Source organism: Pogonomyrmex barbatus, unplaced genomic scaffold (assembly GCF_055798465.1).
Source record: "Pogonomyrmex barbatus isolate J1 unplaced genomic scaffold, ASM5579846v1 scaffold4, whole genome shotgun sequence".
NCBI lineage: Eukaryota > Metazoa > Arthropoda > Insecta > Hymenoptera > Formicidae > Pogonomyrmex > Pogonomyrmex barbatus.
This window is the reverse complement of record NW_028297138.1, coordinates 12,006,480-12,020,603: the sequence shown is the minus strand read 5'-3', so window position 1 is coordinate 12,020,603 and position 14,124 is coordinate 12,006,480. Positions and strand designations below refer to the sequence as shown.

Below are 14,124 nucleotides of genomic sequence, written 5' to 3'. Positions count from 1 at the left end.
ATTAACCGTGAAACGAGCGTGGGGTAGCCGGACACCATAGACGGGACCACAGGATGGTAGGACATTCGATACACTCTCCGAACTCTCGCGCAAGAGCAACCTTGCTGGAAGAACGCTGGCCAGAGAAAGAGAGAGAGAGAGAGAGAGAGAGAGAGAGAGAGAGAGAGAGAGAGAGAGAGAGAGAGAGAGAGAGAGAGAGAGAGAGAGAGAGAGAGAGACAGACAGACAGAGACGGTGAGAGGGAATGAGTGAGAGTGAAGCGGGGTCGTTGGTTCTCCACGTATGAGGTAGTCTTTCGAAAACATCGTAGGTAGGTAGATACGTACCTGATTCTAACTAGGTAACTGGACACCCTGATCACAGGCCGATGGAATTCTATATCGCACAGGTGGTAATGGTTACGGGGCACGAAAGTGCCTCCAGTGACAAAATGAATGTTCTCCTATCTTACACCGGTAGAACGAATCATGCGGGAACGACATACTTCTGCGCGCACACCGGAACATTGTTCGATTAATTATTTCTAGAACCAGATCTTTCCCTCGCGGCAAGGGAAACATACGATTTCTATCTGCGTTAATCTAAAATCTCTATCGCAATTCGCTTATTACTGATATCGCGTATCGATAGTTTATCAAGTTAAAATGTAATACGTACGATATAAAAGTGAGTGAAGTAATCAACCGGTATCGGTCACGTTTAACCAGTGCAATTACCTCTTCGACTTCGAAGAGATATCCTTTAAAATTACGACCGGTAACATATTCTCAACTCGACAAACAACTAAAAACTCGCATTGTGCGATAGTCGTTATATCGACGGCGCTAATTAAACCGTAACTTTATTCGACGCAACATCGGCGCAATTCACGCATTCGATTTATGCGTTTTGCGTTAACGTGCGCTCGTCATAACGGTCTCGATCGTTCTCGCGCACGTTTATTAGATTATTAAGGATCGAGCAGGTGGCGCGTAAAGGAGACGAATTGTGGCGCGAATCAGAGCCGCGCGTAGATCAATCTCGGACGTTGAAGTCTGCACCGGGTGATAAATCTCGCGGAGGTCGATATGCGCGCGCGCGCGCAAGAGCGCGTATCTCGATATCGTTAATTATCCGTCAGGGCCACGTTGTTACGGGACGCGTGTAATGAGCGGTGTCAGGTGATCGAGGCTTCGTTTGAGAGCGTATCGGTTGGCGCCGAGGTCACGCCAGCGTGAGCCATCTTCGCGCGTCGACACCTTCCTGAGAACGCGCATCGCGGGTATTGTAATCACCGCGTGTGATGTATCACGCTACATTAGACGTCCGTCGACGGTGGATCGTGGTTCTTTTTCTCATGGTCCGCGCCGCGAGCGCGTACCCTGGATCGACAACCGACAGTGAAATATGCGTGATGGCCGAGATGAAATTTTCACGACAGACTCGATTTCGTCTCGCGGGTAGAACGCATTCTCATTCAAATTATCGAGTTCTTTTTTTTTTTTTCGCAATAAAATTACAGCAATAAATTTTGACTTTTTTGACATCACTGTCAAATTGAAAGCCAAACAGGCGTCCGCTTCCGCGGAATTTTAATTCAGAAATTTAATCAAATTGAAAATATTTAATGCGAGTCTGATCTCGAGCAATATCGGATCGGATCTAATCGGCGGGGCGTGTAATAAAATCGTGGCCAGCATCGCTGTGAGAGATGTTGCAGATGCGGCGCGATGTTTAGCGCCTGAATCGGGAAGACACGCAACCGCGCATTAACTCGGCACCGCCAAGAGGAAAGGGGCGCTCACGATGGCATCTCATCGCTATATTTCATTGCCCGGGCCCGGGAACAAAGCGTTGCGAGAGGGATATCGGTTACCTCATGAGCCCCTATGAAAAGAGTACTCGTCGAGTACTCTTTTCAACGCCTTCAACAGTCCCTCCCTCCTGACGGAAACCCCCCTTTTCTTTCTTTTCTCTCTCCTTCTTCCTCTTTCTCGACCGCGCCTCCTTGTTCCTCCCTGTTTCCTCCCTGAGTTCCTCGCCTCGGCAGTCCGCCTCGGCGCGATCCTTCTTTTCAGCGCGCATAATATGCTCCTTTAGCCCCCTAATGAGCGGCAATTACTGTGTCTCTACGACTAACGATCAGTGACGATCGATGATCCCTCTCTCGCGCGGAGGGACCCCGCGTGCTTGACGCCCTCCGTGAACCGGCAACCATTTGTTCGGGAACGAAACAAAGCCGGGCCGGTAACGTGCGATAACACCTCGTCGGCGGAGGGATCGATGAAGTTGCAGCGCAGCGTCTCTCTTACGTCTCCACCTTCTCCCTATTTCTCTTTCTCCTTTTGCCCGCACGCGTACTCCGTTGCGCGGAAAACTCGTTCCCGTGCAATCCAAGCGGAATATTAATGAAATGACGATTGATGCCAGCTAACCTCTATGTGTCTGCAATTGCTCGTTAAATAGGAGAATCATTATTAGTAGGTAAGTCTTTGATACGCGACGGCTATACTCGCTAATACCCCATGGTATTATCACAGACAACGCGATGCCTTTGACTGAACAATGAAATGTATTACCAAGTTTTATAAATATATCATAATTCACGAGAAAAGTCTTTGAAATTTCTATATATATTTTTATTGTTCGCCCGTTTACATGACATAAAATATTTCCACTCAATCTTATTGTTCTATCCAATCTCCTCATTAAAAAGACAATACCGTACGCTTCTTCGTGTTCGTAACTCACGATCGTTGGACTGAGGAATTGCGGCGCCGAGAACATATTGCTACACCCGACCGTAATTATGGCGAACTCATTTCGCCAGCCAAAGCATGAATGAGCACTCTCGATGAATGATCTCGCATTTACACGTTCAAGGCTGATCGAATAGTCCCAACGAGACAATGGCTGGTTTCCGATTTACCCGAATGCAAATAACAATGTTTCGTTCGAATTTGAAATTCGCTTTCGTTCGCACTGTCCACCGATGTAGCCGCGCGATCAGCCACGCGAGCATGATAAATCTCGATCTCATCGGGAATTACAATCCGCGTTTACCGAGAGCACCGATCGATCGATACTCCCCTATCCCTCCCTCCTCCCCTCCCGAACGTTCAGATTAGCAGCCGTTGTAAAAATCCCGCGATGAAAACAAAATTTTATCGTAAACCATCGGGCCATTGGCGAATCGAACGATTCTATTCCCGTATAATGTTATTTTCGTGTTTCCATCGAATGATCGTATTCCTCAAATATAGATCCGCGTCACGTGAGCAGGCGTGATGAGAACGCCGCGTGTCACGCCGTTACCAATCTCGCTCTCTCGCTAGAAGCGGACAAAGGATCGTTCGCAATCGGGAGTCTTGACTGGCGAGTAGGATGCGGGGGGGGGGGGGAGGGGGGCGTCTGATCTGGCATGCCAAAAAGTGTAGGTGTGTCCATGTGCGGAGAGACGTGCCGGACGCACGTCACCAAAACGATTCCGTGTACGAATCGATATCATCGTACGAATTAGTAGCTTGTGGTCCAATATCTCGCCCTAATATTTCGTCCCTAACTCCCCGTCGGGCCGCACACACGTTTCCGTGGGGCAAGTAGGTACCCCTCCTCTTCCCTCTCTTTCTCCTCTCTCCCTCTCTCTTTCATATATTCGGAGGAACCCCCACGGCGATAGCGTGAAAACAGGCATCCGCACGCTGCCGGTCCATTCACCGTTCGTGAAACAAAAAGCGATCCCGGCGGAAACAAGTGACAGCTGGCCCGCGTACGTCAATTACCTATTTGTACCTCTCGCCCCTTGCCATTTAGCTTTCCTAGGAGACACGTCTTACGAACGCGTCTAATTATTTGCCGATGGACAGCCGCAACAAGCGGCTGGTTGCTTTGAGAGCTCGTCAGAGACCTCGGACGGAAACGTTCGTCGCAGGCGGACCTTTGTTAGCGAAATACGAGTTAATTGCGCCGCGCATCAGCAAGCGGATTGATAACAACTTAAATTAACCAACGCGGACATGCGCGGCAATTTTAAAACAGCACGTGTTGGTAAATACGTTACGAATATAAGCGTTACATCTATGCATATCCCGTCCTTCGAATTAATCAGCGCGTCTCGAGTTTTAGACCTCGGTCCGCTACACGCGCGACATCTCGAATGTACGCCGAGCGATTTTGCCGAGCAACTTAATTACGCCTCGACACTCTCCGTGTCCTTATTAAATCCGCATTTCCTCCCTCCTCCCCCCCCCCCCGTTCCCCTCCTTCTCGTCCTCCTTCGTCGTGCTATTCTCCACGATCGCATTCGCGAGATCGCGAACGCGGAATGCCCCGGTGCCGTCGCGCCCGGCCGCGCAGCTTGCCATCAATCACGTTACCTCGTACGTAACAACCCCTTGACAAAAAGCTGCCACGCGAATTGCGCGGCCACCCCGAGGGGCGATACGTGGCGGGGTAATACCCGAGTTCTTTTTCATCGCTTCCTGAATATCGTTCAGAATGTCGAAATACGGAATCATTAGTAACCGCCGCGCGCGCATACGATCCCGGGTCGCGATTCGCCCTTTTGCGCCGTCTCGCTCCTCACCTCCTCCTCGAAACGGCCCCGCTTTCTGCCCCGGCAATCTATCACGAAGGGCTCGTGCGAGCAGGTGTCATGGCAGTCTGGCCGCTAATGATCCTGGACATCCAATGTGGAATTAATCACTGCCTTTGTCTCTACTACTTTTTGCCCGCTACGCGGCCCGCTCGCCGCGGCTTTTTGGCAGTTCTCTCTCTCTCTCTCTCTCTCTCTCTCTCTCTCTCTCTCTCTCTCGGCGAATCGCGTGATCATTATCGTCGTTAATTCGACCAATGCTCCTCGAGTCCGATGCTTCTCAATGCTGGCTCGTTGCTCTTCGGGTGGATCGTCATTGATTCGATCGTTAGCAATACGCACGGCGTGACCACGCCGTTCGGATTAATTAATTGATTATACGAAATTATTTTTTCATGCCGGCCTGCCCCCGTAACGCGGCTCGTACTTTGACGCGTGTTAATTCTTCAATAACGTTCCGTATCCACTCCGCGTCGAATCGCGGTAATATTAAATTTATGCGTAACGTAACTTCGAAACTGACAGCGACCTAATAGTCGGTGTTGGTGGCCTTAATGTTCCCCCGGATCTGAGATCCAAAGGTTAAGTTGATTTAATAAGAGTCTCAGAATGGCGGATGGCAGCGGTTATTTATAGGCTCGGTGTGTCCGCGCGCGGCTTTTACCGCGGCAACCGCGGGAAATCGAACGGTCCGAGCGAGACGCTTCTCGCCTTATGTGGGGATTACGATTTTTCTCTACCGCGAAAATATTCCGCGCTGCAATTTTCTCACGCTGGCACTTCCCGAAACGGGAGTTCCGCCTGATTCGTCGTCGTACATCTGTCGTCCATCTGCGGCGGGCGGACATTCCCGGAGATCCGCGCGGCCGCGGGACATTTTTCGCGGTGGAAGATTGCGCAACGCGATGACATCCGCGTCTTCTTCCATATTCCTTTCTCGTTTAAGGTCATCAAGATAACGGCGGTATACCGCACTGAGTGACACTTGACCGTGACTCGAAGAAGAAGGTACCGGAAGGCATGTAGTAATGATTCGAAAGGACGTGCATCTCGCACGCTGGGGAGACTTCACGCGACCATAAATCCTGCCGCCGTCTTTTCTGGACGCTGATTTAAGTTTTATGCAAAAATCCTCGCGCTTCCTCCAGGTGCCTACCGAGAAATTATTTCCCGAGGCGACATGTTGTTTAACCAAACGTAAATCCCGACGATAGATGAATCTTTACATAATATTTTCTCTTACAGGAAGACGTATACTTAATTTCCTGTATTTTCTGAAAGAGAGATACGCGTAGACGTAAATAATTTTTATTCGAAAAGAGTGAGTCGTGTGCGAGCGGCAAGTGAAAGCGAACAATGATGTGATCCGCGGCATCGCATCGCCACAAAGTACAAATCTCGTTAAAACAAAAGAACGCGCGTGTGTGGAAGCGTATCCCTTCCACTGTTCGCAGTCACTCGAATAAAAAAAGAAAGAAAAAAAAAAAAAGAGCACAGTCGGGGTCTCGCCGTTCACAAAGGAAGGAAGTAACCAGCATCGCGAATCCTGATGGAAGAGAGCAAGTCCAGAGGGTTGAGGGAGTGGGATGGAGGACGGGAGTGATAGTGGTGTAGCGGCGGGAGGTGGCAACGCAGACGGGATTCTGCGTGGAAACGCAAACAGCGCGGGTCTCTAATACACCGGGGACTTTATCAAAATCTGATAACTTCAGAGGCGAAGGCAACGCCGAAAGAGGAGAGCCGGGGAGGAACACGCTCGAGCTAAGCCACCCCCGAAAAGCCGACGACGCGGAGGGTTGCCGAGGTGGTTATATTCTCTTCCCCTCTCCCCTCGCATCCCGCCTGGCCGTAGACGCCCCCTTAGGAAGCCTCGAATCTCGCGCTCAGACTGCGCTCCGAGTTCCCTTGGACGTAACGCGAACCGGTACGTCTGTATTCGCGCAAGGATTTCCGTAACGCGTACCGTACGTATCCGATTCCGCGAACGCGTTTACGAGTTTGCCTGCGTAAACTCTCGCGTTTGCATAATTAGTAACGACATGATCTTACGATGTGGTACCCAAAATGGATGTAACGAGATTTGCAACATGAATCTAATGGAGGATAGCTAGCGATTGAAAGAGTAACACTTTCGGAAATGGAGACGTTGAAACGCATCCTTCAAATGGCAATTATTTCTCGATCAGCTCAGTCAGTTTCGATAATTGATTTTACCGGATGCGGCGCGATCTCTGCCTCTGACCTCTACCTTCGCTATCCGCGTTCGTACCGCAAAACGCGTACGACGGAACGCATCCACCCCGCCGGATGGAACGGCACCAGCGGGAACCGTTCCATTCTCTCTCGTCCCCGTAATATATAGCTCTTACATACACCCACACACACACGGATACTTTTACACACATAATCGTGCCGGCTTGGCATCCACACAGACACGTGCGAGTAGCTACGTGCGAGCGCGGAGATTGCTCCGGGGCTTTCGGGGTTGAGCATATTGAATAACTCGCTCGCTGGACCGCGAAAATATACCGCGAGGCTGGCAGTATGCGGATCGACGTTTCTGAAAGGACCTTCCAGGATCCTCGGGGCGGGCACCGTATCCTGTCTACGTGTCTACCTAACCCATCCCGGGTCAGAACGGCAACGACGACGACGACGACGACGACGACGACGACGACGACGACGACGACGACGACGACGACGACGACGACGACGACGACAACAACTATGCGGCATAGTAGATTCGCTCTGGCTTTACCCCCGTGTGTCAGAACTGAAAATGCACCACGGAGAGAATTTCGTTACGATGGGAGTTGCGACGTTCTTCGCGGGCGCCGACACGTGACGAAAATGAAACATTTGGGACGCGCATCTTGAGGACGCCCTTGCATCTCGCTCCTTCGCCCTGAGATGTGACACAAACGACGACCTGGATGGTAATAATCCCGGAAGCGCATCTAAATTGCCGATTACATTGATGCAAATCGACGCGGAGATAACGTTGAAATGATCGGAAAAATTTTATGGCAATTTTTGTTTTGCCAATGGAAATATTACTATAAAAACTGTAGGGAAATTGTGTGAAATTTTTAGTATGGAATGTACTTATTCGCTGGGATTTTACAGTCTGATCGTTGGCGGATTTTATCAATCGGGAATTAAGCTCTTTACAATGCGCGCAGGATGCCTTCCTCGTCGATGTTGTGCAGAATTCATAATTTGCAAATAAAAAGGGAATTGCCTAAAAGAGTGGAAAGTACGGCTGATAGATGGAAAAATGATAAAAAAAGCCGCTATTTTTTTGTGGATTACATTATTCAGTGTTTCGGAACTAACAACGATTGTAACAAACTGCATTATCCAGTGATGCAAAATATCTCTTATGAATTTTTTAATGGTATGCTTTTTTCCGCGTCGCGGCTAATGAATGCTACCTGTACTCGGTGACCGAATTATTAAATATTGGAAGCACGTAACAAAAAGCGCAAAAAGCCATTTCGATATAAATATGAATTGGATGCGGAGAAAAATTACAGAGAAAAGTCCTCCATATAATACCGGATATAATTGAATAAAGCGTATAAATTTGTTTAAAAATTATCCAAAATAAAAATTATCACAGTTTGGTTTCCACGTTTTGTTTCCGCGCGCGCGCAATATTAATTTCGCATAATAGAAATATTAATAAATAAATAATTATCCTATGTCTGCCTAATTACTTATTTATGATATTTCTACATGATATGGTTGGTAATTAATAATTGCAAATAACGGTATTGCCGATAACAAATAATGACAAATGCGAACTAAGAGCGACACGAGGTTCGTGATAAAGTGTTATAATCGCCAAAGTGTTGTAACGATGATTCTTCCATTTCATCAAATGTCGTGAAATAAATGGCGTATCGTACGTGAATTTCGCGAATCAAATTCCGTACGTCGGTCGATGTTTCGGAAAGGAGATGCGGGATATTCGGGAGGCTTTCTATCTCCCTGCGTCTATCCAGATACACACAACCGAGGACTCTCCGTCCCGAGATTCGACGGATTACGTGCAGGAAAATGTGGCTCGGGGCCAGACACGGAATGTCATTACGTCGGGTAACGATAGGTAACCCGTCGCAGCCATTGTTGAATAGCTTCAGTTGAATATAGAGTATATCGTGAGAGTAATATAAGCGATTTTTTTTCTCTTCTTTAAACTGTTTTGTATTGTTTAAATAATCACGATAGAATAACGCGTTGGATTTTATCCGTCACGCAACAAAGTTCGACTTCTCTAAGCGAAACGCCTTTTGTCTCGCTGATGGCTGGCAATAATAATTTTCTGGATATTCGAACATCATTTTCCGGATTGGTTAAATTAAATTAACACTCGATGTTCTCGACGTTCTCGAGGAAATTGCGGTTTACATTATTTGACGCGCACGTTTCTTAAACGTTCTCTTCGTGATTATTTCATAAATTCCCGTAAAATAACAACTCCGGATCACAACGTACTACGTATATACACGTGAAATATGCATATAGCGGCATTTCCAGCAGTGCGATTCATCATCACGCACAAAGAAATTCTGGCACAGTTTTCATTCGATCTTATCGCGTTGCATAATTTGAAAGAATTATGCAATATTATGTTCCGGTTAATAAATCTTACGTTACGCATATTTTCTCGCGATGGCAAAGTAACAGCCAAACATGAGAACACGATCCGTTTTATCGTCAATGACGCAACGCGCGGCTCTGTACTCATGGTGATTATGTGGCAGAGTTATATAAACATTTTCTTGCATTTTTTATGAATGCGTGACCGCCGTATGACGTTTTAGAGACAGTGCACGCTTCGAACGTATAATCTTTAACCGCTGTGCGAGCTCATCAAGATCAATTAGAGCAGTATGGTCGAGCCATCGCTGACCGTTAACGATATATCAATTACAGCGTTAGACGTAGGTAATGACTATTAATGACTTCATTCAGAGCGCAATAATTACACGATATACCTCCACGCGCATGGGGACAGATCTAGGTCGGCGCGATTTTCCACGGGAGAATGACAGTTTTATTTATCGTGTTCGGGCTATTTATCGAAGCATTTCATTCTGATTTTCGATTGAAATAACGCACCAAATGAATTAGCACTTTAATCTGTCAGAATGTTGCGCGTCGTTTCGCAGGAATCGTGCTCCGTTATCGATACGAGGGACTCGACGTGTATTCAATTGGAGTCAAACGTATTTTTTAATAGTTTCCCAGCAATCGAATGATATAAATTGATCCTTGTATAATAAAAAGAATCAGACGCGAGAGAGAGAGAGAGAGAGAGAGAGAGAGAGAGAGAGACAGAGAATTTTAATTGTAAAGGATTTGTTTCATTTACTGGACGTCTTGTTGGACGTCCTAATGCTTTTCGGGATCAATTGCTAGTTCTATGGAAAAGGCATTAGGAGAGTACAGGTATTTTGCTTCTTTGACCTAAAAGTCATTCAAATTAACTTTCAACGTCATTTAGATGGTTACATTAGATAAATACCTTTCACCGAGGTGGAATCAAAAGCGCGATGTGCGTTCGGTAACATCGCGCATGCAAGGTCGCGTGTTCGAGATGCGGAAAGCTGCCCGGGATTCCCGGGGAAGCAATAGTGAAAATGTTCGGGTAGGTCTTCCGAGAACTCATAAATCACATCGGGAGCAACATCCGGTTTGCGCATCGAGACCACTCGAGGTTTCCTAACGAGAGAGAGAGAGAGAGAGAGAGAGAGAAAAAGAGGGACGGCTCATAGAAAAACTCACCTCGAGTTTCCCTTTTATAGGCAAATAATGGCGGTGTTCTGTTCACACTAGGCGATAAATAGCCGAATAATACAATGAGCGGACCGTTACCTGTCTGCAACGGAGCCGTTCGGGTCGAATCGAATTGAAATGACAGGTGGTAACTCCCAATGAAAACTGTACTTCCTTTTTCTATCCTTTTTCTACTTTGCACTTTGTCGATGATCCCTTAATAATGACCAGTCGTGATCCGATGGAGGAAAATTCACCTCCTTTACAACCCTTGCATTATTTGGACATATCAGTTTTCCTCTTTCTTTGTAGGCTTAACGATACTTTATTACACGCTCTCCCGAACATTAAACATCCTAATTGACAATAGAATAAAAAAAAAAAATATTCTAGAAAATAAATCAGAATGCAGCTCATAATCAATTTTCTGACAAGTGATTAACTATTCAAATATTGTATTATTCTGTCTGTTAGCAGTAACAATTATTTCGTTTCTTATTTTAAACGTAGAAATATATTAAAAATATAAATTAAAGAATGTAATATTTAAACAAGAATAATAGAGAGATATATGGGTGATATTTCTTTTACGTTTTTCTGTGCGAAAAAGAATAGAAGATGGAAAGAACGAGGATTTGAAACTAATTTAAATGCTATTTTAAAGCTATCTTGAACTTCGGCATTCGAGTATATCGTAGTATAAAGGGATAGAGAAAGTAAACGTGAGAGAGAGAGAGAGAGAGAGAGAAGAGAGAGAAAGAGATGCGCGATGCGTCAAAACACAATTTGAAAGACGTAATTCGAAAATCGTCGTTCGCCCGACGGCAGCGACCCTCCGTCGGACGTCAAAATGAAATTATGCGACCCTCCACACGGGGACCTTGGGGCAGGCACAAAGGCTCGTTTGCCGAGGATACAGTACAACAATCTGTCTAAAGGGACCTAAACCACTAATCGTTTCGCGATTAACTTCCATTAAACGCTACTTAATGAACAAAACTTTCCTTCTATGATGTGACCAACCGCAGACGTCGAGTCTTCAAGACGTTCTTGCGTATGAGTATTTTTCGATTTCGTCTTATGGTGTATTCTGTTCGCGTAACATTTCATAAAATGATATTAATCGCACCGATAGGAAGAGCTATAATAATCAACAATTGTTCTCACAGTTCGATATAATTCACAGTTCAATATAATTATTGATATTACTGATATTCTATGAAGAATGGTATCGCGAAACAAAAATGGCATGTAGGACACAAAAGATCGTCTAAATTTTACACCATCGAAATATGCCTCCCATATGGCTTCATTGTTAGTCACGTGTTACCGATAAAATATGGAGGATATTTTTTTTTCCGAATATATGAAATTTAGTTTTTTCAAGATTAACGACATTTTGGCAGTTTTCGTTTAATATTTATTCATTCTAGAAATCATATATAAATATTTTTAACGTTAAATAATTATTGTAATGATTAGCAGTTTCGGTATCGCGGACTCAATGGTTTGTGTTATTAACGAACTGATGATTTCGTAAGAGCGCATGTGTAATTCGCGAGAATTATTTGTTGATTTAACGCGTGTTTAATGATATTGAAGGAGATTTAAACGTGCGAGTACCAGACATCAAGTAGCATATACGAAATATTTCATTGTTCCGAAAAGCAAATATAGCAATTCTATTAATTCACGAAAGATCGGATAAATATGTATAATGTTTCACTGCATTTATATAAAGCATACTTCATTAGGATCTGCGTGTCGATCTATTTATTTTGCGGAGAAACGATATGAACGCGATTTGAACAGGTTTTGACAAGCCGTTTGATCGCCGGGATCGCGACGGAAACGTGATTTTTGTCGTCTGGGCGCGATTATCAGTCGTCTTAGCAATTTATCCTTTCTGGTTAAGAAAAGAAACGAGGAGAATAGGATTAGATTTACGACACACCTGTTTTTCGCTGCAGCAGCGCGATCCCTCTGCCTTCTATTCTTGAACCAATTTCCAACCTGCGTCGGCGTGAGTCCCGTCGCGGCGGCCAGCTCTCTCTTCTTTCCTGGATTCGGATAAGGATCCTGGAGGTACCATTCTCGGAGCAGCGACCTGGTTCTCTCTTTGAAGCAGTGCGTCTTTTGCTCGCCGTCCCAGATTGTCCTCGGTAACGGGAATTTCTTTCTTACGCGATACTTGTCCACAGGACCTAGCGGCCGGCCCCGGAGTTTTTCGGCCTCCTGATAATGCGCCTCGAGCCACATGGCTTGCAGCTTACCGTGGGAGTCCTTGGTGAATTTGTGCCTCTCCAGTATAGCGTAAAGTTCCCGATAGTGTCCCGAGTGAAACGCGACGATGGCACGCGCCCTGAGGACAGCCTCGCTCTGATTTAATTCCTGGATATTCGGATGAGCGACTGGAAGACTCCATAGGAACCTGGCCAACCTCTCGATGTCGCCGCTTTCCTCTAAGGTCTCGCAGACCGTTGCTACTTGGCTGACGGAGAAAGACAGAGTTGGTAAAGCGAGATACGGACAAGGTACAAGCGGACCGTTCGCGTTTGGCGGCGTGGTCCCAGCGGCGGACATCTTCCCGAAACGGTGATCCTCTCGCGATACACCAATTTTGGCCTGGCCTATCTTCTCGGAGTCACCGATGTCACTCGGATTTGTCGCGGTTCAGGAAACACGCGGCTCCGATTTATGCTTACTCTTGGACCTTCTCATGATTCGTCGGAGTCACGCGCGATACGTTCGTTCATTAAAAACAGACGTGACGGTCACTGGATGATTATCCACTTCACTATCGACACCACAGAATTCTATAGTTATTCTATATTTAAAAGTACAAATGGAGCAAACGTTGTGACATCTGGAGAGAGACACAAAGAGTTTTAATCTTTTTTACGAGATGAGAGAGATTGCCCGAGGAACGATCACCTCTATTTCTAGATATTAAATTCTAAAGCCCCCACATCGGCGACTCTCTCTCCTTTAATTCTCCTCTTTCTCTCTCGTGCGCAACAACACGTCACTGATTAATTTCGAAACAATTCCCAAAATGCGGCACGTGGCAACGTCGCGAATTGGAGCAGGATCACGTTATAAGGAGCAACTGATGTTCTCATTGAAGATCGCTGTCAGGTGGGTTCGCGCGACCGTTCTCCAGGTCGCTCTGGTAACACCCACTAGGCCAGGCGCGCTGACGCTCTTCCACGTCGTGGGGATATCACGCGAGGCCGCTGTTGCCTGGATCGTATCGGATAGCAAACTGGTTTCGTTTACAAGCCGGCATCTCGGCACCGGCCCTACCCAGCATGATACGTTTGTACTCGCCCGTTGCAACCGGGCTGTCTCGCTGGCGCTCTAGACCTACCTCTACCTCTCTGTCTCGCTACTTCCACCACCGTTCTGTCTTCACGTAGGGGTACGGGCGAGAAAAAGAGACGGCGATAGATGGCATCGGGGGGGCCAATGCACAGACCACGCCTACGAGGTACACCAGGATTGGCCGGATCCCATCCACGTAGCCATGGTAACCTTTCTTCGTCCTTCCGTTAGGCAGCGTAGGGAGCTACGGTTGTGTCGGTTAATTATCCCTTCCACGTACAGCCGGGCCGGTTATGCGATAACCCCCACCGTGAATGTTCTTCCACCACCATCGGTGCTCGCGGCATCTCTCACGCCCCCCCCCCCCTCTCTGACAGGCGGAAAGGGAGCGAGACGAGGAGAGAGAGAGAGAGAGAGATCGATCGATGTATTCCGTAGAATGT

At 46.7% G+C, this 14,124-nt stretch overlaps 1 protein-coding gene across 3 annotated transcripts in view; it reads right to left on the bottom strand.

The window, feature by feature from the left end:
- Optix (optix) overlaps positions 1 to 13,773 on the bottom strand; it is a 49,464-nt gene extending 35,691 nt beyond the window's left edge. Inside the window, exon 1 of one of the 3 annotated variants that reach the window (XM_089080636.1) lies at positions 12,312 to 13,773. In XM_089080636.1, the coding sequence (XP_088936762.1) occupies positions 12,312 to 12,940 (629 nt within the window). In that variant the 5' untranslated portion in view covers positions 12,941 to 13,773. The remainder of the gene's footprint in view (positions 1 to 12,311) is intronic. The other 2 variants (XM_089080635.1, XM_011647993.2) reach the window with 2 other exon arrangements.
- Between the last annotated feature and the right edge of the window lie 351 nt (positions 13,774 to 14,124).